General features: G+C 64.9%; 3 protein-coding genes across 5 annotated transcripts; all 3 read right to left on the bottom strand.

Annotated features, from left to right (window-relative positions):
- Window positions 1-1,846: 1,846 nt before the first annotated feature.
- On the bottom strand, window positions 1,847-4,535 carry ATG101 (autophagy related 101). Its single transcript, XM_062511030.1, is given in 4 exon segments — window positions 1,847-2,690; window positions 3,187-3,475; window positions 4,326-4,387; window positions 4,389-4,535. Coding segments are annotated over 4 exon segments (831 nt in total). The 5' UTR covers window positions 4,464-4,535; the 3' UTR covers window positions 1,847-2,285.
- A 2,259-nt stretch (window positions 4,536-6,794) lies between these two features.
- On the bottom strand, window positions 6,795-15,307 carry NR4A1 (nuclear receptor subfamily 4 group A member 1). Its single transcript, XM_062510931.1, has 7 exons — window positions 15,091-15,307; window positions 9,370-10,175; window positions 9,002-9,131; window positions 8,738-8,889; window positions 8,208-8,410; window positions 7,939-8,117; window positions 6,795-7,852 (listed from the first exon to the last, which is right to left on the bottom strand). The coding sequence occupies exons 1-7, from the start codon at window positions 15,167-15,169 to the stop codon at window positions 7,596-7,598; spliced, it is 1,806 nt and encodes a 601-aa protein (XP_062366915.1). The 5' UTR covers window positions 15,170-15,307; the 3' UTR covers window positions 6,795-7,595.
- A 293-nt stretch (window positions 15,308-15,600) lies between these two features.
- On the bottom strand, window positions 15,601-19,903 carry TAMALIN (trafficking regulator and scaffold protein tamalin). Of its 3 annotated transcripts, none has more exons than XM_062510968.1 (8): window positions 19,749-19,903; window positions 17,846-17,895; window positions 17,386-17,440; window positions 16,927-17,029; window positions 16,753-16,846; window positions 16,616-16,682; window positions 16,474-16,540; window positions 15,601-16,395 (listed from the first exon to the last, which is right to left on the bottom strand). In XM_062510968.1, exons 1-8 carry the CDS (start codon window positions 19,887-19,889, stop codon window positions 15,971-15,973), a joined length of 1,002 nt encoding a protein of 333 aa, XP_062366952.1. In that variant the 5' UTR covers window positions 19,890-19,903; the 3' UTR covers window positions 15,601-15,970. The 3 variants fall into 3 exon arrangements, with proteins under 3 accessions (XP_062366952.1, XP_062366950.1, XP_062366951.1); XM_062510966.1 differs by having other exon boundaries at window positions 17,846-18,880; window positions 19,749-19,877; XM_062510967.1 differs by having other exon boundaries at window positions 17,846-18,512; window positions 19,749-19,869.
- Window positions 19,904-20,272: the final 369 nt, after the last annotated feature.

Raw genomic sequence — 20,272 nt, 5'->3', positions numbered from 1 at the left:
CCAGTGCCTGATCTGGGAGAGCATGGTGGGGGCACAGAGCCAGCCCAGAAGTCTGGGGAGCCTCCTCAGGCCAGAGGTCGTGTGTTTGGGAGGGCAGGGAGGGGGCACAGAGGTGTGCTGGGACAAGACATTTGGCAGGGCTTTGCTATTAAAGCTGTGGGATTAAGGTGAGGGGGGACCTGCTCTGGGGAGGAATTGGGAGGCCCCTGCATTCCCAGCCCCACTTGATTGGGGTGGTCCCAGTTCACCCCACTTTTGGTGGCTTTGGGGGATTGGGAACAGATTTTGGTCTGGGAGGCACTGCAGGAGGAGCAGGATGAGATCCCAAAGGGAGTGGGGGGGGATGGGATGGGGCCAGGAGGGCAGAAAGGGCTTGTGGGGGTGGAATGTGGCCATGGGGGTGTGAGGGGCTGGGAGGGGCAGGATGTGGCCCCAGACCCCCAGAAGCGGCACAAGGGCCTGGCCTCCCTTGCTGAGCCCCACCAGCCCAGGGATTAGCCCTGAAACACGGAATAAAAGTTTTCCCTAATCCTCTTGGGGGGATTACCAGCACTGCCGCGCCCAGGGTGGGATCCAGCCCAGACTCAGCCCCCCCAGTGCCATCACTGACCTGGGACCTTTTAATCCACCCGCACAAGCCCCCTGCTCTGTCCTGGGGGACCCTCGGAGATGCTGTGGGCAAAGATGCTGCTGTCCAGCTGTGTTCATCCATATCCAGCCATGTCCATCCATCCGTCTGTCTGTCTGTCTGCCGGGCTGAGGCAGGTCTCACCTGCCCTTAGTAACATCCAGCCATGAGTCCCCAGTGCTCAGGGCAGGATCCCAGTGCACATCCTGCTCCATTCCTGAGGGTCACTGGAGATGCTGCAGGCAAGGACGCTGCTGCCCGGCCATGTCCATCCCTGTGGGTCCGTGTCCGTCCATCCATCTCTCCATCTGTCCACCTGCTGGGCTCTGTCTGCCTAGTCCCTACATGTGCTCAGTGGCATCTACCTACCCAATCCCCAGTGCTGTCCCACGCCCTTGGAGATGCTACAGGCAAGGACGCTGTTGTCCATCCACATCCAGCTGTGCCCAGCCATCCACACGTCCATCTGTCCATCCGTGAGGCTCCAGCCGGTCCCTACGTGCCCTCAGTTTCACCGTCAGGCTCGGACAGGCGTCGCTCGCCCTGGGCCACGGGCGCTGCCAGGCTCTCAGCCTTCAGGAGCAGGTTGCAGCCGAGGAAGAGGATGGCAAATGTGACAGCAAGGCAGAGCACCAGGACCACAGTGATCTGGGCAGCCTCACTCACCCCCGTGTCCTCGCGGGTAGTGTTCATGTCCCCCTCCTCCTCCTCTTCCTCCCGGGAGCAGAGTGTGTTGGTGACAGACGGGGAGGGTTTAAGTGATGTCAAGGACAGTCTTATCCCTCCCTCCCATGGCCCCCCTCACACTCGCTGCTGCTGGGTGCCCCCCCCGGCAAGGGGCAGCAGCTTTGCTCCACTCTGGAGCCCCCCTGGAGGGGTGAAAGGAATGGGGAGTCACCCCAACTCCCTCCCTAGGTGCCTTGGGGGGCAGCTGGGGCTGCCCAACTGCCCATTCTGTCTCTCCCCACTGCAGCCACTCAGCCCCATGGCACTGGGGTACAATGGGGACCACCAGCTCAGCCCCATGGCTCAGGGGACCCCCCCAGCTGAGATCCACAGCACTGCGGTCCCCCAGCTCAACCCCATGGTATGAGTCTGCCATGGGGACCCCCAGCTGAGCCCCTTGGTTTGCGATTTGATGGGGACCACCAGCTCAGCCTCGGCATACACTTTCCCCCTGCCATGGCCCTCACAGCCAGGATGTAATCAGGCTCCATGTGCAAGAAGAAACACTTTATTTTGGGGGAAGCTCTGTCCCCCCAGGGACAGGGGTGACACAGGGGGACAGGTGGTAATAAAGGGACACGGCCAGCACTGGCTTTGTGGCACCAAGTGTGCTGCAAACGGGTGGGGTTCAGGTGTCACCCTGACCTCCAGCACTCTCTGCCAGGCCCCAGCACCACTTGGAGCTGGTGTCACGCATGCCCTGAGGACTCACTCTGGTCATCAGCCAGGATGGAGCCACTGAGCCAGTTCTCCAGGATGGACAAAACCCCACAGCATAATCCGAGGAGCAGCAACCTGCAAATTACAGGCTAGGCCAAGCCAAGCTAAGCTCCTCCCAGAGGCTTTCTGGAGGTGAAGGAGGGGATCCAAGCAGAGCCACTGTCCCAGAAGTGCCATGGCCCATGGTGGCCCTGCCTGGATGACACCAGTCCTACAGCGCCAGCGTGTCCTTGATGAGCCGGCGCATGGTGGTGGTGACTGAGGTGCCCAGGGAGTCCGTGATCTGGTAGGAGATCTTGTACAGGTAGGGCTGCACGTCCTTCAGGCTGGTGTCGAAGACATTGTCCACCTCAGACTGGGTGGGCATCTTGGGCAGGTACTCGTGGCGGTTCATCACCTCCACAATGTTGATGATCTTCTCGCAGAGCTTCTCACCCACCTTCTCACGGCAGATCTGCCGCTCCTGCTCGTTTGCCAGGTTCACCACATTCACCTTGATGGTCCAGAGCTCCCAGGGGATGCACTCATCTGAGAAGGGCCACCGTGACTTCTTCTTCTGGTAGAACTCCAGGGAGATCTGCCCCATGCCGTCAGAGCCGGAGCCGCGCAGCGCATCCTGCGTGACACCACGTGGTTCATGGGGAAACAGGGACTGACTCAACCCTCCTCGGGCACATCCCATTGGGTTTTACAGAATCACAGAATATCCTGAGTTGGAAGAGACCCCCAAGGATCATCCAGTCAAACTCCTGGCCCTGCACAGGACAGCCCCAACAATCCTCCCCTGTGCCTGAGAGCGTTGTCCAAAGGCTCCTTGAGCTCTGACAGTCTTAAGAGTATGACCAAATCCTGGGGAGATGTTCCAGTGCCCAATCACCCTCTGGGGAAGAATCTTTTCCCAATATCCACCCTACCCCTTCCCTGACACAGCTCTACCTGTTCCCTTGGGTGCTGTCACTGTCCCAGGGAGCAGAGATCAGAGCTGCCCTAGGGATGAACCTGATGAGTCTCCTCCCAGTCTCCTCTTCTTCAGCTGAACAGATCTAACATCCTCAGCTTCCCCTTAATGCCTTTTATGCAGCCATTTTCATACCTCCTGGCCCCACCCTTACCTTGAACTCCCCAACAGCCTTGCGGAGGGCCCGGTCGAGCTCTTCAGAGGAGACACGGACATAGGCAAAGTCAATGAAGTCACAGTCCACGTCCTGGGTGCCCACGGTGCCGATGGAGTAGGTGCCCTCCTTCTTGTAGTGGAACTTGCCAGTGCTGCGGTGCAGCAGGATGGTGTGGAGCACGGCCAGCATGGCCTCCTCCACCTGCCGCCCCTCCACCGACACCTCCAGCACCTCGGCGCGGCAGTTCATGGCAGGGGCGGCGCTGGAGGGGGCACAGCAGCGGCTGCTGAGGAGACAGGAGAATGGGCGGGGGGTGTTGGTTGCTGCTGGTGTCCAAAATCCCCACAAGAACCTGGTGTGGCCCTCCTGGTAATCCACAGGGACCCAGATGTCCTGATATGAGCCCCCCACATGCCACAGGGATCAGGCACCCTTGGTATAAGCCCCTCATAGCCCCACAGAGACCCACATGTCTTGGTTTAAGTCCCTCACATCCTGCAGATATGAACGCTCCCACACACCTGGCAGAAGCTCAGGGGGGTCCAGGTCTGGGTGCCCCACAGGGATCCACCTGTCCCAGGATAGGCGGGCCTCCTCTACAGGGACCCAAATATCCCAGTCTGGTTTCGTCACACACTATAGCAGTGTCCCAGTGCATCTCCGCCCACCTCACAAGGGCCCCGTGGTCCCAGGAGAGGCCCCTCAATGTCCCACAGGGACCCAAATGTCCTGACTTGAGTCTCTAACAACCCAGAGAAACCCAGACGTGACCTGGTCTCCTCACACCCCAGGGAGGTGTCCCAGCCTGGCTCCCTCGCCAGCACACAGGGACGCCAAGAGTCCCGGTAGGGGCTCCGCAATACCCCAGAGGGACCCAAATATCCTGGTCAGGTCCCCTCAGGGATCCAATAGCCCAGAGGGACACCCAGGTATCCCGGTACGGGCCCACCTCCACCTCACAGGGGCCCGGGGCGTCCCGGTTGGGCCCCCAATACACCACACAGGTCCAGACGTCCCGGTCCGAGCCCACCTCAATCTCCCACGGAGCGCCTCAGGTTCCCTCCAGGCTCGAGGCCCCGGATCCCCCTCGGTCCCTGGGCCACTCACCCCCGGCCCCAGCCCCGGTCCCCACTCACCGCCCGGGCCCGACCATCTGACGGCACGGAGGAGGGAAGTGGATCAACTCATCTGCGCGGGGGGGTCAGAACACACCGCCGGCCACCGTAGCGGCCCTTCCGGCTACTACTCCCGTGTTTCATCACTCTCAACTTCATTCCATTAAGATTTTGCCCCTTCGGTGCCGTTCCAGGCCGCGGGGCGTAGACGGGAATGGAGTCGCCATTCTGAGTCCGCGGATTCCCCCCCCCGATCTGGTTCGTTCCCGAGGAGCCATAGAGCTGCAATGCCGCAGCCCAGAGCGGCTCACCGGCTCCATGGCGCCCCCTGTGCTGGAGGCTCCGCGGCTGTACTGCAGCGGGGCGGGCGGGTCGGTGTCCCCCGCTGACCCCTGCGGGGACATGGCGACAACGCCGGGGACACGGGCCACAGGGGTACCGATAAAGGCCGTGGGGACCACAGGGGCACGGGAGACACCCGTATGGGGGACAGAAGGGACACAAAGTTATGGGAAAGCAGGGCCATGGGGAAATAAGGAAGGGGGGGACACAGGGACAGATGGACATAAGGAATAGCGTGGCACAGGGATATGGGGACACAGGACATAGGGGATACTGGATAAAGGGACATGAAGACTAGGAGACAAAGGGACAGTGCGATGACTGGATATGGGGATATGGACAGACGTTAGACACGTGGATATGGGGACACAGGATGTAGTGGAAGCACAGACGTGGGAACTTGGAGGACAAAGAAACAGGGCATGGATGGACATGGGGACACAGGGAATGGGGACACAGGGCACAGGGGATACTGAGAACATGAAGGGTATGGGGACAGAGGGATGGATGGATGGATGGATGGATGGATGGATGGATGGATGGATGGATGGATGGATGGACATGAGAGACGGGGACTGTAAGATGGATGGACATGGGGACACAGGGATGCGTGGATGGACAGGCATGGGGGACATAGGTAATGCAGACGTGAGGATTTGGGGCACTGATCGGCCATGCTACCATGAAGACACATGGCATGGTGTAAATAGCCGCAGGAACGTGGCCAGGGCATGTCACCGTGCGGGGAGCCGGGCACACACCGGGACTGCCGTGTCTGTGCCGTGCACCACCGAGAGCGCGGGCGTGGCCGGAGCTGTCCGCGGAACTGCTTTTACTTGGCCCTGCTGGAAGCGCCCCCGTCCCTCCTGCAGTAGTCCCTGGCAAGGGAACGGGGACATAGAGGGGGACAAGGTGGGCAGCGGGCAGCCCTGAGCTGTGGGGAGGGCACAGAGATCTGCGGCACGACCGGAGCAGAGCTCCGTCGTACCGAGCCGTACCGAGCTCTGCCGTGCCGGGTGCCAACCCCGTGCCCCCCGTGCCCACTGTGTGCAGCTCCGCTCTTGCCCACCCCTAGTCCCGTTCGCGGCCCCGCCGTGCGTCAGCGCAGTCGCCATGGCGGGGGCGGCGGCGGGGGGGACAGAGGGACCCTTGTTGTGTGTCACTGCGGGGCACCCCCGGCCCCGCGCCTCAATGTGGCCCTTGTTCCTCATCGGCTCCGGGTGTCCCCGTTAACGTTTGCTCCGGGGCCAGGCTGTCCACAGAAGGAGGGAGGGGACAAGCCGGGGGACACATCAGCCCCGCGTGTCACTCCCCCTGCCCTGGAACTCTGTCCTCAGCTACTGGGATCGAGACCCCAAACGCCATCAGCCCCCCCGCCAGGGCTGGCCCTGCCGATAGCCACGTCCCCAGGAACACGAGCGGGGGACACGGTCACGCTTCCCGGTTATTTTGGGGAGGATAAATCAGGCAGGCGACAGGTGCGGGGCCGCGGCAGCGCCGCCGCGGGGGTGAGCGACGGTTCAAGGGCAGCGGCGTGGGCAACGTGCAGCTCCGGCGTCCCGGCTGTCCCCGGCTCCGGCTGTCCACAGCTCCGGCTGTCCCCAGCTCTGGAGCCCCGGCTGTCTTTTGGCATCCCGGCTGTCGCTGGCTCCGGTGCCCCAGGTGTACCCAGGTCCACCAGCCCGGCTGTCCACAGCTCTGGCATCCCGGCTCCGGAGCTCCAGCTGTCCCCGGCTCCATCGCCCTGGCTGTCCCAGCTCCAGTGCACTGTTTTCACCCCAGCACCTGCGTCCTGTTTTTATCCAGCCCAAGTGTCCCAGTTGCCCCCAGCTCCGACATCTGTACTGTCCAGGTCCCGGCTGTCACTAGCTCCGGTCCCCAGCTCCAGCTGTCCCAGCTCCAGTGTCCTGTTTGTTCCCAGCTCCAGCCCTCCAGCCCTCCCCTTCCCCGGAGTTCTGGCTGCCCGCAGCTCCAACACCCCCACTCTCCCCAGCTCCAGCGTTTCCAGCGTCCCAGCTGACCCCAGCCCCGTTGCTCTGTCCCTGCTTCCCAATCCCCAAGTATTAACTAAAGGGGAACACAAGGGACAAAGGTCCCACCCAGTGGCTCTCACTGTACGTACAAGTTTATATACAGAAAATGGCCAAAAAGAGGGGACCCAGAAAAATATATATAAAGGGGAAGGGGCCGAGGTTGAGGGGACCGGAGCCATCCCTCACCTGCGCCCCGCACTCTGTACAGGACCCAGCCGGAGCTATTTACATCAGGGGCATTTTTACAGGGGAAGGGGGCACCACACCGGCGATGCCCCCGGGGAAGACGGCACCGGGGCTGCTGTGTGGCTGTGCCCTGGGCCGTGAAGGCACATGGGGCGCCCACAAGGGTGTCCCCAACAAGACTCAGGCATCTGAGGGGAGATCCAGATATCCTGGGAGTGATCCAGAGGGGATCCCAGGCATCCCTGGAGTGATGCAGGGGTGGTCCCAGGCATCCCAGGAGCGATCTAGAGGTACCCAGGGGGTCCTAGGCACCCTGTGGATGACCCAGGGGGGTTCCAGACATTCTGGGGATGATCCAGGGGTGTACATAGAGTCTTGGGGATGGCCCGGGGGGGGGGGGGGGGGGTCCCCAGGTGTCCCAGAGGTCATTCAGGAGTCCACAGGGAGGTCCCGGACATCCCAGGATTGATCCAGGAGTGACAGGAGGCATCCTGGGAGTGATCCAGGGATGCCCAGGTGTTTTCTAGGCATTCTGGGGATCACCCAGGGGGAGTCCCAAACATCCCAAGGTTGATCTTGGTGTACACAGGGGATGATCCAGGCATCCCAGGGGTGACCCAGGGGTGTCCAGGTGTTCCCAGGCATCCTCAGACTGAACCAGAGTTGCCCAGGTCAGGTCCCAGATGTCTCCAGGCGGGTCAGGGCCTCATGGCAGCCCCTTGCCCGGGACTCAGAAAGGCAGAGTGTCCATGAAGATCTTGTCGACAATGGGCGGTGGCGGCACTAGGTCCTCCAGCTTGAGGTAGAAAATGCGCTGGAGGCCTTGGGTGCAGAGGCTGCGCAACTCTGGCAGCTTCCCCAGAAGCTTGGAGAGGCAGCTGGAGCGCCCAGGCTCAGCCCCTGCAGCTGCCACGTGGTCCTTGAGGCAGCCCACGATGCGGTTCTGCAGCTCCTCCACCCGCTTTGGCTCCTTCAGCCCGTGCCGATCTGGGTAACACACAGGGTGTGGGACATGGTGACAGACACAGGGTGGGGATGGGGACAGCAACGGGCCTGGAGCTGGGGGGTCTCACCTGTGATAATGACAAGAGCAGCAAGGCAGGAGAAGGAGGGGACGTCGACGCTCATGCGGTGCAGGCTCTGGGAGAACTCAAGGATGGCGTCAATCCACTCCCCAAAGCCACGCACGCACTGCTGCCGGTGCAGCACCACCCCATTGCAGAAGATGAGTTTCCCTTCCTCTGGCTTAGAGCTGCCAGCAGAAATTCAGGCATCATCAATTCAGGTGTCACCCCTCAGCACACCTCGGGCTCCCCCCACTCTGCACTGCCCCAGGGCTCACCGGTAGGCCAGGCGCAGGATAAAGAGCTCCAGGAACGCCGACTCCAGAAGAAGGTCCTGGTCCTCCTTGGGCAGCTCGGTGAAGCCCTGGATCTTCTCGGCCCACTTGCGGATGACGTCCATGGAGCCAGTGAGCAGGTCATAGAACTGCTGCACATCCACTGAGTCCTCCTTCTCAAACGGGCACGGTGCTGACTCCTGGAACTGGGATAGCAATGGGTCAGCATGGCGATGGGGGTGGGTCAGGAACTGGAATGGGTCAGGAACTGGGACACGGGTGGATCAGGAATTGGGATGGGATAAAGATCTGGGACGAAGATGGGTGAGGAACTGGGATGCGGATGGTGGGAACGGGTCAGGAACTGGCAAAATGTTGGGTCAGGAACAGGGATGAGTTTGGATCAGGAAATGGGACAGGACAGGATCAGGATCTGGGATTGGGTGGGTGAGGAACTAGGATGGGGATGGGTCAGGATCCAGCCCCAGCCCCAGCATGGTCCTGGGCAAGTCACAGAGTGGCACTGGCCATACCTTGGAGTAGTCGAGCTTGGTGGCACTGGGGATGGAGTCAATGTGTGCCCGCACCAGCGAGGTGATGAGGCTGACGGGGGACGCATCTGGCGGCTGTTTGGGCTTGGAGGGGAGACGGCCCCGCCGCCCCTTCAGGCTGTCAGTCCGGACCACTGTGGTTGGGACTTGCAGTGAGTGTCTGTCCTCAGTGCAGCCAGAAAGGCTGCAGAGTGGGGACTCCCCATTCCTGCTGGGTGCCCCCCACCCTGGATGGGACCCTGGTACCTTCTTTGACCATGCCGACGGCCAGGCACTTCTGGAAGCGGCAGAACTGGCAGCGGTTCCTGCGCCGCTTGTCCACAGGGCAATCCTTGTTGGCCAGGCAGATGTACTTGGCATTCTTCTGCACTGTGCGCTGCGGGTGGGGAAGGAGCGGCTGAGCTCAGCCCGGGGCGCCGGGCTCCAAACAAAAGCCCTTCTGTCCTCCCCTGCCTCCCGCTCCAGACCAGCATCCGGCTCCGTGTCCGTGGGGAGGGCTCCGTGACTGTGCTCCCTGCCCTGCCCCTCCTTGGGGCACCCCGCAGCATCCTCCTGCTGCCGCAAAGCACTGTGGGAACATCCCAGCACACGTGATGAGGTGGGGGTCCCCTTACCTTGAAGAAGCCCTTGCAGCCCTCGCAGGTGCGCACGCCGTAGTGCTGGCAGGACGCGTTGTCCCCGCAGACGGCGCAGCGGCCCTCGCCTGCCCCGGGGCTGCGCACCTTGCTGGGCGCCAGCGCTGGCCCCTCCAGCAGCGGGGAGGTGGGGGCCAGGGGCAGCCCCGCGAAGCCCCTGGGAGGACCTTGGGTCGAGGGGAAGGCGTCCGTGTCCAGCAGCCGTGGGTCCACACGGGGCGAGGGGCCCGGCTGCCCCTTCAGGCTTGCAGGGGACCCACCAGGGCTGGGGGCCGGGGGGGCGAAGGCGAAGAAAGGGGGCTGTGACCCTCCGCCCTTGGCTGGCTCAGCCCAGGGCTGCACACCCTCGTAGTTCGGCAGCGGTGAGTACGCTCCGAAGGAGCCCTCCCAGCCTGAGGCTTGCGGGGGCTGGAAACCTGGCGTGGCGGGCGAGGGTATGGAGCAGGGGCTCCCATAGCAGTCCGAGCCGCTGGAGGAGAGGGTCTCGTCTGGCTGCCCACCGAAGGCGCTGGGGTAGCAGCCGTACACCTGGAAGTCCTCCAGCTTGAAAGCGGTGGCGGCGCTGGACTGGCCGCTTGCTGGCAGCTGGTAGAGGAAGGCGTCAAACTCGCCGGCGTAGCCCTCCATGAAGGTGCTGAAGCTGGGCAGGGCGGGGGCGGCAGCCAGATCGGCTCCAGCCACTTCCATGGGGAATCGGCCGCCCTCGGGGCTGAGCAGTTCGGCTGGGCAGCGCTCGCAGGGGCCGGCGCCCGAGGTGCTGCACTGCGCCTGGATGCAGGGCATCTCTGTGGGGAGAGAGGGGCGTCAGCGGGGACCCCTATACCACCCCTAATCCAGGCAGAGGATGGAAACAAGGTGGGAACCACAGGAACCTCCCCAGGATTCCCTTCATGCTGGAACTGGACCCCCATAGCCACTGGCCGTCTGGTGGCAGCCACCAGTGTCCCTGAGAAAGGTCACGGCACAGCCAATGGGTGCAAAGGACATTCCCCAAATCGCTGGCTTAGCAAAAGCCCCCGAAAGGGAAGGAGGGAGGAATGTGGCCAGCAGATTCCCAAGACCTAGGGCTGGCCAAGGGAAGCTAGATTCAGAGCTGAACTAGGTTTTGAGGATCCTACTTCCCCCGTAATCCCTTTTGGGGCTTTTTGGGAACATCAGTGCAGGCAGCCCTCCAGATGAGGAGGAGAGGAGCCCACCCTGTGTCCCTGAAGCCCCCCGGGGCTGTGCATGGATCTGGTGAGACCTAAGCCAATCGGAGTCCTGTGTCCAGCTGAAAGCCAAGCCAGAAATGACCCCAATGGCAAGATGATAATGTAATTCATCTCGCAGACCTTTAAAGGTCACGCTGCACTGGCCCCCGGCCACAGTCCTGGCACGGCCCTGCTGCCAGAGCCCCCGGCTTCCCCCAGCCAAATCTGGGCAGCTCTCTCGGGCACCAAGAAAGCCGACACCAGCCAGGAGCTGGGTTTAAAAATACCCAGCGTGGGTCCGGCTCTGGCACCCACGGGATGGCACCAGCCCCAGCCTCCTGCTGGTGTCCCAGTGGAGTTTGTGAGTGTCCGACTGGGTTCAGAGGGGACAGTGTCCCCTCAGCCACCTCCTGTCCCCGAATGAAGCTGAGGGGACCTGAGGCCGTGCTGGGGACGTGGCCCCGGGGGATACCGTCACTGCCAGTGGGAGTTTTCCTTGCCTACATGAAAATCCTGGCAGATGCAATGCCTGGACCCATCCTGCGGTCCCAGTTTGAACGCATTTTCTCTCACCCACTCACTGACAGCACTCGGGGTCCCCTCTGCTCTGTCCCCACAGGGACTGGGCACAGATCCCCTCAGCAGCCTCCGCGCTGCCCACGGCCAGGCTCTATTTGCAGATTCCTCATTTGGGAGTGCAGGCAGCTGCCTGTGCCCAGCCCTGAGGCTGCTGCCTGCACGGGCGGGTGGCAGCCGCTGGCATCGGGCCCCGGGCCCGCGGGCGGGCGAGAGCAGCCGGTGGCACCGGGGGTGGCTCACGCTGCCCACACCCCTGCCGGCACCTGCTGCCCGGTAATGCCGTAGCGGCTGCTGCCAGGCCCACGTGGGCATCGGGGGGTTTGCCTGCACGGGGCTGGCTGCCTGCACATCCCTGTGTCCAATGCCGGGACCTGGTGCCGCCTGCACATCCCTGCTCTCAACGCCAGGTTCCCGGTACTGCCCGCATGCTCCTGCCCGCCCCGGTGCTGCCTGCTCCAGTTCCGTGAGCACTTTGCTCAGGGATCCCGGGGTGATGCCCGGTATGGGGTGACTCTGCCCCCCGCAATCCCCAGAGGCGGGGATTTTCTTCACATTCAGCTAGCCCGGGTTGGGGTGCCGCGGTGGGGGAACCAGCGCGGTCCCCCATGGCCCAAGTAGCGGCTCCCGGTCCTGCGCAGCTCCACACAGGGGGAGTGGGTGGTGTCGGACCTTTCCCGGGACCGCCGGGACTGGGACCTTCGCTCTGCCAACTCCCGCCGGGTGCGCGACCCCCGGCTCTTGCCGGTGCTACCGGGACTCCTGACCCAGTTCCTCCCGGTGCCACTGGGACGCCCCATCCCGTGCACCTCCCAGCGTCACGCGGGACACCCGACTCGGTTCCCCCTGGTGCCACCGGGTACACACAAGGGACAGTCCCGCATAGCGCACACCGCCCGGTCCCTTCCACTGGGACCCTTGACTCTCGCCGGTGGCACCGGGGGTTCCTTCCGCCGTGTCCTTCGGACACGCGAGCCCCGGCTCCACCGGGACGAGCGATCCGGTTGCCCGTGGTGCTACTGGGACACTCGATCACATCCACCTTGCAGGACGCACACTACCCTGAGCCACCGGTGCCACCGCGATGCCCGACCCGACCCAGAAGCCCTTGGCGACACCTGACAAGCCCGATCAATCCCTCCGGTGCCGCCGGGACAATGATTCCTGTTGTCCCGGTGCCACCGGGACACCCGACTCCGTGTCCCTCCCGGTGCGCGCAGCCCGGCCCCGCTGCCAGCACGACCCCCTGACCCCGGTGCCCCCCTCCTGGTCCCCGCATGTCGGTGCAGCCCGTACCCGGGTGCCGGCGCGGCGGCGCTCCGGTTCCTGCTCCTGCCACCGCCGCTCCGTGGGCTCCGCCGGGCACCGGCCCCGCCACTACTTTCTCTTAAGCACTCGGTGACGCGCGGGGCGGCGCGGGGCCGGTGACGCACGGGGGGGGCGGCCCCGGCGGGGGCGCGGCCGTGACGCACGCGGGGTTCCATTGACGCACCCGCGGCCCCGGCTAAAAATACCCCCGCGGCCCCGGCTAAAAATAGCTCGCTTCCCCACATGTCCCCCCCCTCCCATCCCCCCGGTGCTCCGGGGGCCGCCGGCGGGGGGAGGGAGGCCCCGGTGTCAGGGGTATCCCCGGCGTCCCCCGGGCCGATGCCCCTGCGGTATCCCCGGTGTCTTCTCTCTGCTGGTACCCCCGCGCCTCCCTCCCCGGTGTTCTCTTGCTGCCTGTATTTCCGGTGTCCTCTCCTTGCTGGTATTCCGGTGTGCCCACCCCCGGTAGCCTCTCGGTGCCGGTATCCCCGGCGTCCTCTCGTTGCCGGTACCCTGATGCCCCCATTCTCGGCGCTCTCTCGGTGCCAGTATCTCCGGCACCGTTATCCCCGGTGTGCCCTCAGTGTTTGCATCCCCGGAGCCCCCTCGGTGTCGGTATCTTCAATGCCCCCGGTTCCCGGTGTCCCCTCGACGCCGCTCTCCCCGGTGGTCTCCCGTACCCCCGGTGCCGCTATGCCCAGTGCCTAGCTGGGTATCTCCGGTGCTCAGCGGCGCCGGTACCCCCGGTCTCCTCCCGCTCGGTGCCGGGTGCGGGGGGAGTGACGCGGAGTCCCGCCCCCGCCCGGTCCCCGCGGGGAGCCCCTGGCCGGGGCGATGGAAAGAGCGGCGGCTGCTGGCGGGCGCCGGCGCCGGGAACAGCGCCCGCGGGCTGGAAAGATGAGCTCAGATCGTGCGGGGCCGGCCCGGGCCTGCGGGAGGGCGAAGGATGGGCGGAAGGGACCCAGAACTCCGCAGTACCCATCGGTGCCACGCCGGTACCCCCTCGATGCCCTCCGGTACCATCCCGGTACCCTTCGGTAGGACCCCAGTACCTCCCGCCATACCCTCCGGTAGCACCCTACAGCCTCCGAACCGTTACCCTCCGGTACTACCCCGGTACTCCCCTGGTATCTTCTGATACCAACCCGATAGATTTCGGTATCAGGTCCGTACCGTTCCTTGTCGTACCCGCCGGTATCCACTCCCGGGACAGCCGGGGGTCTTGGGGACCTGGCCCGCTGTGCCCGGGTTGGCACCGCCCCCGGGGTTGACAGCGCCGTTAGCGCTGCCTCGATAGTGCCCCTGCAGCGGCAGAGATCCCCGGCTCCGTCCTACCGAGCCACCCTGGGGCCGGTGCCCCGGTGCCCCGGGAGCCGCAGCCGGCACCGGACGCGCTGCCGAGACTTCCAGAACCGGGACCCTGCCTGGCCTCACGAGATCCCCGGCCTCGTGAGGATCAGCGGGGGAGGGAACAGCCCGACACAAGAGGGGTCCGGAGGGCGCACGGGGGTACCGAGGGTGGCGGCCCGGGGCCGTCGCCGCCTCCTCCCACTGCCCGTTACCTCACTCCGGCCCCGCTTCTCGCTGTCGCCCGCCCCCGCCGGGGTTCCCTGACATCACACCTGCCCGCTGATGTCACACATGGTCACTGACGTCTTGGGGATCCCGCGGCACCACCGGGGTCGCCCCCAAAGGGATCCCCCGGGCCCGGCGGGACTTGCGGGAGTCCCTGCAACACGCGACGAGGGGCATGGCCTGTGCCAGCCCGGGGATCCAGGCGGGAGCCCTCGGGACAGACCAGACAGGGGGGTCCCAGAGCTGTTGGGGGTCTCAAAACCCCCGGGGGCACGGAGCGTGGTGGCTGCAGCCCCCCGCATCCCTCGCTTGGTGGCGGCGTTACCGGAGACAGGAGGGTGACACCGGCAGCCCCCGCACCCGGGATTAGCTGTACCCCGGGAGAGGTCGTGGGGACTGCGATGGCTTCGGGGGAGGAAACCCGAGCCCAGTCACCCTGGCAAGGCCACGGGGGTGCAGGGAGGACCTCTGTTCACAAAAGCCCCAGGAATCCACCCCGACACCCAGGTGGGGACACGGGCATGCGATGGACACCAGGCATCCCTTCCCGAGCCCCACGGTGGGCGTTGGGGCTTGCACGGTGCCCGTGACCTGGCGGTGATTAGCCGGTGCCCACGGCTGGTGCTGGCTCCCTGCCCCGGGCCTATATTTATCGGTAATGACAGGCTGCTCCGGGGCATTCCCGGCCCGGACCCCGCAGCCTCGGCCCCCCAGCCCTGCCCAGCTCAGCCGGTGCCACGCGTGACCCCGGTGTCCCACGGCCATCTGCCCATTTCCGGGTACACGCAGCCCCAGATCAGGGCTATAAAAAGCTCAGCGTGGGGTGGCAGCTGCGACGGGGGGTCCCGTGATGGCTTTGACAGGAACGGGGTGCTCCGACCCTGGCAGCACGCGGGAGGATGCCGGGAGCCGCCGGGACCATGGGAGTCAGACCATAAATGTCCAGCACGGAGCCGTCCTGGAACAGGGACAAGGCAGGAGAGTGTGGGGGAGCCAACTGATCCCCCCCAGCCCCCACTCCATGGCACACACAGACCCCTGCAGTTCTCACCCCCAGATCTCCAGCAGGCTCCCCTGGGATCCTGGGGGGGGAGAGGGAGAGGAAGGTGAGAGCTGGAGTCCCCACGCATGCAACAACCCCACCAGAGGGGCAACCGAGGCAGAGCAGAGGGCTGGGGGCTCTCGGTGCTCCACGGAGCACCTGTGCAAGGGAATCCCTGCACACACCGGTGCGGCAGCAGTCCCCCAGCTATTGGGGGTGCTTTGTGTCCCCCAAGCCCTCCGGATGCCCTTCAGTGTCTCTGGGGGACACTGAGGCAGGTCGTGCGGGGACCCCAGGGCCCGTCCTGCGTGGGCACCCTGTCCGTCGCAGGCGGAAGGGCTCGGGGTGGGACCTGCTTCCCGCCGGCTGCCGGAGGAAACGGGGCAGGAAGGGCCTGGCCGGGGCACCGCAGCGCTGGGACGTGGCCTACGGCACCGGGGGCTGCAGCCGGTGGCCCCCAGCCCCCCCGTCCTGGTCCCCGAGGGGCTCTGTCCCCCCTCAGTCACAGCCACACGTCGCTGCAAATCGTCTCTCTATTGGCCAGAACTGACGTGGTACAACAGCCCGGGGGGAGCAGGGGTGGGACCCCCATGGCCCCCCGAACCTGAGGAATGCGGGATTCTCCCCCGATGCTCCCCTCCTTGGAGGAGGCCCCTGCTCCCGAGAGTGGCGACAGCTCCATGAGCCGCTTCAGGAGAGTCCTCACGTCTGTCCCTTGGTGTTGTGTCCATCCCTCAGTGTCACGAGCCCCACGGCCCGGGGGGGCCTAAATCGGAACCCCTGGGGCCAGCCCAAACCTCCTTCCTGTAGCCCCCAGGGCTGGGGGCCGGGGGAATGAAGCCCCTTGCAATAAATAAATAAATAGTCCTGGGGGGCCGGGGGCTGTCGCCTAGAGGTGACTCTCCTCCTCCTCCAGCGCCCGGTTCAAACCCGGGATGAACTTGAGCAGCCGCTGGCGGAAGCTGCTGTGTCGGCTCTTGCGGGGGGCGGCCGCCCCCTCCCCAGGGTCCCCGGCCCGGGCCCAAAGCCTCCCCGCAGCCCCCGGCCCCCCCGAACACTTGAGGCTGGCGCTGCGGGCCAGGGCAGGTCGGGGGCGCGGTGGGGGGGGCGCGGGACCCCCGCTGTCCTCATCCTTGTCCTTGTCCCCATCCTTGTCTCCATCCAATGAGCTGGAAGAGGCGAAGACGCAGGTCTGGTACAGGGAGTCATCGCTGCCGCTGGCACGGGAGGAGCCCCCCGGCAGTCCCTCCCCCTGCAGGCACCAGCGGATGGACTCCAGCGTGTCGTAGATGCTGGGGTCCTTGGCCACTACACCTGATGGGAGACACGGGGGTGTCAGGGGGGCCAGCTGGTGCCCCAAAAGCCTCCCGCCAGCCCCCGGCCCCCACTCACCCCGCACCAGCCGCTGCTCCTGCACCATCAGCGAGCGAAACTCTCCCCACTTCTCATAGAGGGTTTGCTGTGGGGAGGGTGAGGGGGTGAGGACCCTGGTGAGGGGTCCCAAGCCCCCGTAACCCTGCCAGCCCATGCTCACCTTCAGGTACTGCAGCCGGGCCTCCAGCTCAGCTCTCCGGATGGAGGTCCCATAGAGAGTGTCGAGCCTGTGGGTCAGCAGCTGTCAGCACCGGGGGGCTGCAGCCACCCGGGCCCCCCCTGCACCCCCCAGCTCACCGGAGCACATTGCCCGAGCTCTTGATGATCTCGACGATCTCCCGGTGCCGGATGCCCTCCACATTGAGCCCATTCACCCCCGTGATTGTGTCCCCTAAAGCACAGGGTGAACACGGGTTCAGGGGTGCTGTCCCCACTGCTGAGGTCCCCCTGGCTCCCCCAGGATGTGCTCACCAGCCTTGAGCCCCGCGGCCTCAGCCGGGCTCCCGTCGTGCACGCGGCACACAAAGGTGAACATCTCCACGCTGTTCCTGTCCTGGTGGTGCAGCCCGTAGGTCTGGAATGGGGGTCTGGTGAGGGGCACGGGGACACCCCGACCCCCAGGAGCCCCCCAGCAGCAGCCATGGAGCAGCGATTGCAGTGTTTAACTGCTGCTGGGTGAGGTGGGGCAGCACCGCAGCCCCCGGAGAGGGGTCTTGCCCCGATGGCTGCAGCCCAGGGTGCCTCCCTGGCTGCCCCCAGCGGCACAACCGGGGGAGGTTCAGTAACACGGCATCTCTGTCACTGCTAAAAATAACCCCCAGCTCAGAGACGACTTAAAAATACCCTCGATGCAAAGCAAGGTGCGGGTTGGAAGGGTGGGGAGCAGGGCAGGGCATGGCATGGCCAGGTTCAGCTCGGCTCAGCACCCACCTGGATCTCAAAGCCGAAAGACTCCTCCGCCTTCTTCTCCAGCATCACCACTCTCCTGGGAGACATGGAGGTCAGGGACAAGGCAGAGCCCCAGGCACACCCTAACCCACCTGTGCAAACCTGGGCTCTTCTCAAAAAGCTGCTTCAGGGTCCCCAAAGACAGGACACCTCTCTTTGAGATGGGATTCCACACCCCCTGCCCCCCTCCTCCCCTCCAGTTTGCTTTGACCAGAGCCCTGTCACTTAATCCTGTGAGTGCCAGGCCCACAGGATTTGGGGGTCTCTGAGCCCATGAGGAGCTGTGACCCCATCACTTCTCTCACCTGCTGCAGGTTCCCCCATAACCCCCCCCTCCTTTCCAGCCCTCCTGTACTATCCAGAGTAGAACAATGCTCCAGGGCCAAGCTCCAATCCTCTGGGACAGCGACCCCAGCCCCACTCCTGTGTCCCCTGTCCCTACCTGTGCTCCTCTGGGGACTGGCTGGGGGATGCCCACTTGAACCCTGTGTCCTGCAGCAAAGGAAGAGCCATCAGCCGGGGACACCCCAGGGGACATTCCCCCACCTCCTCCAGGGACAGCCAAAACGCCGTGTCCCACCAGGACAGCACCAAACCCTGGGGGAGCACCGTGCCAAGCCAGCACCAAAACAGCACCCGGGTGCCCCCCGGCTGGCCGGGCATAAGGGGACTTTGATCGGTGCTCAAAGGCACCCTCAGAGCTGCCCTGAGCTCGCCCCACGCTTTGACGTCAACCACGCCGCACCCACCCCACGCCACGCTCGGAGGGGCCCCGGCACAGAGAGGCCCTGTTGTGGTCACAAAGTCGGTTTTTTTCATGCAAAATCCACCCCCCCCCCCCCCCGCCCAGACAATGTCCCTGTTGTGGCAGGCGCAGAGGCGTGGGCGGGTGGAGGGACTGGCCGGGCAAGACAGGACCCTCACCGCAGGGCAGGAGGCGACAGGGCTGTCCCCAAATGCCCCTCTGTGGCTGCTGGGCTCTGGCAGCCCCAGTGCAGTGCAGGCAGTGTCACCATAAGCTGTCCATTGAGAGCGGCACATGGCACATCTTGGTGGCAGCCGAGTGCCAGCGGTTCCCTCTGTGCTCTGCCACATGGGTGTCACCAGCCCTGCGGGTGTCACCAGATAGTGGCTTACAGTCCCCAGTGCACCCACGGGCACAAAAACACCAGAACTGGGTGTGTTCAACAAAGGGAAAGTTGTCGCCTGTCATGCTGGGCCCCACGTCACCACAGTGACAGGAAGGTGACGTCCAGGACTCCTTAGGGACATATCTGGTGGTGGCCTTGGCTGGTGAGTGGGAGTCAGACCACCATGCATATCTGGGCTGAGGCAGTTCAGCCATGAGGCCACTTCTGCTCCGGATGCCGGCTCTGCTCTCGCTTCCCCACAACGCTCAGGAAGCACCACGGGGCCGGGGGGAGCAGCAGGGCGGTGTCGGTCCCAGTGTCACCACACAAGGGCTTTTCCAGGGGCCCTGTGTTCCAAACCAGAGCCAGGGCACTCTGTGACTGTCTCCTACCCCCCATAAACCAAACCCAGGGTCCTGGGGCACTCTGTGACTGTCTCCTACCCCCCATAAACCAAACCCAGGGTCCTGGGGCACTCTGTGACCTGTCTCCTATCCTCCCTAAACCAAACCCAGGGTCCTAGGGTACCCTGTGGCTGATCCCTTTTCCCTTCTCACAGGACAGAATCCAGGGGGGCCATGGGGTCACGCCTGCCCCAGTGACAGAGCCATGTCCAGTGGGGTGGGGGCCTGGCCCTGCACCCTGAAAGCTGCAGGGCAGGACATGGAGAGAGACCAGGACAGGATGTGGGCTTGGGGGGGACACTGGGAAGAGGTACAGGGAACATACCTGAGGGAACGTGGGGAGGGACCTGAACATGAACATGGGGCTTGCAGGGGGGGAAAACCAGGGTGGAGGTACAGGGATAATACCGGGGCAGGACGTGGGCAGGATCCAGGACAGGATGTGACGCCTGGGGGGACAACATAGAGCGGGATTGGGACACTGGAAGATGCTGCAGAAGGATGGGACGGTGGCGAAGAGATGCTGGGACAGGACAAGAGGCTGGGGGGCGGTCACCAGGATCGAGACACCAGGGCGGGATGGGGACACGAGGAAAGCTTGGGCGGGCCGCCTGGGACAGCATAAGAGCCCAGGAAGGGACGCGAGAGCGGTCCCGCAGGGCGCAGGCACCAGCGGCGGGGCGGGACGGAGACACGGCGCAGCCCCGCTCCCCCCGCACCCCGTTACCGCCCGCGGTGCCGGTTCCCCCTCCGGGCCCGCTGCACAACCGGGGGCACTGGGGCGGCTCCCCCACTCCCCCCGCAGCCCTACCTTGCGCACGCGGGGCAGGGTCCCGCCGGCCGCCGCCAGCGCTCGGTAGAGCTCGGCGGGGCCGGGGCTCTCCGGGGCCACCGCCGGTGCCGCATCGTCCTTCGGCCGGAGCCGCCGCCGCCGCCGCCGCCGCAGGGTCATGGCCGGGCCGGGGCGTCCCGTGCGCCGCTATATGGACCCTGGGGGCGGGGACATGGAGGGAATCGCCCCTTTTGGACCCAAACCGCACCCACTTGGGCGTTAAAACGCGGTCGTTCTGGAGATGGACCACGCCCCGTGCCCGGCTGTGTCCGGCATCGCTCCGGTCCCGGACCCCGAGTCGGGACCACGTGGAGATCCAGCGGGGGGGGGTTCGGTGTGAGGGTCCCGCTCGGGGATCCCTTGGAGATCCAGCGGGGGATCCAGCAGGACCATCCTATGCCGGTTCCTGTTAAGGGATCCCGTGGGGGGCCAGGGGGGAGGTTCTGCTTTCGACCCTGCTCGGTGACCTCTGGGGGTCCAGCAGGGGGGTCCAGCGCAGGGTC

This window comes from Cinclus cinclus, chromosome 30, assembly GCF_963662255.1.
Source record: "Cinclus cinclus chromosome 30, bCinCin1.1, whole genome shotgun sequence".
Classification (NCBI taxonomy): domain Eukaryota; kingdom Metazoa; phylum Chordata; class Aves; order Passeriformes; family Cinclidae; genus Cinclus; species Cinclus cinclus.
The sequence above is the reverse complement of the archived record's forward strand: the minus strand, read 5'-3'. Positions and strand labels throughout refer to the sequence as shown.

Excerpts from the sequence above, each read along its gene's own strand:
- TAMALIN (XM_062510966.1), bottom strand. The coding sequence starts at position 18,498 with ATGTGGCAGAGCACAGAGGGAACCGCTGGCACTCGGCTGCCACCAAGA. Across the intron at positions 17,030-17,385 it reads CTTTCGGCTTTGAGATCCAG|ACCTACGGGCTGCACCACCA; the intron begins GTGGGTGCTGAG and ends CCCCCATTCCAG. Across the intron at positions 16,541-16,615 it reads CCCGGCTGCAGTACCTGAAG|CAAACCCTCTATGAGAAGTG; the intron begins GTGAGCATGGGC and ends CCCTCCCCACAG.
- NR4A1 (XM_062510931.1), bottom strand. The coding sequence starts at position 15,169 with ATGCGTGGGGACTCCAGCTCTCACCTTCCTCTCCCTCTCCCCCCCCAG. Across the intron at positions 10,176-15,090 it reads AGCCTGCTGGAGATCTGGGG|AGATGCCCTGCATCCAGGCG; the intron begins GTGAGAACTGCA and ends CTCTCCCCACAG. Across the intron at positions 8,411-8,737 it reads CCAAGCTCGACTACTCCAAG|TTCCAGGAGTCAGCACCGTG; the intron begins GTATGGCCAGTG and ends TTGCTATCCCAG.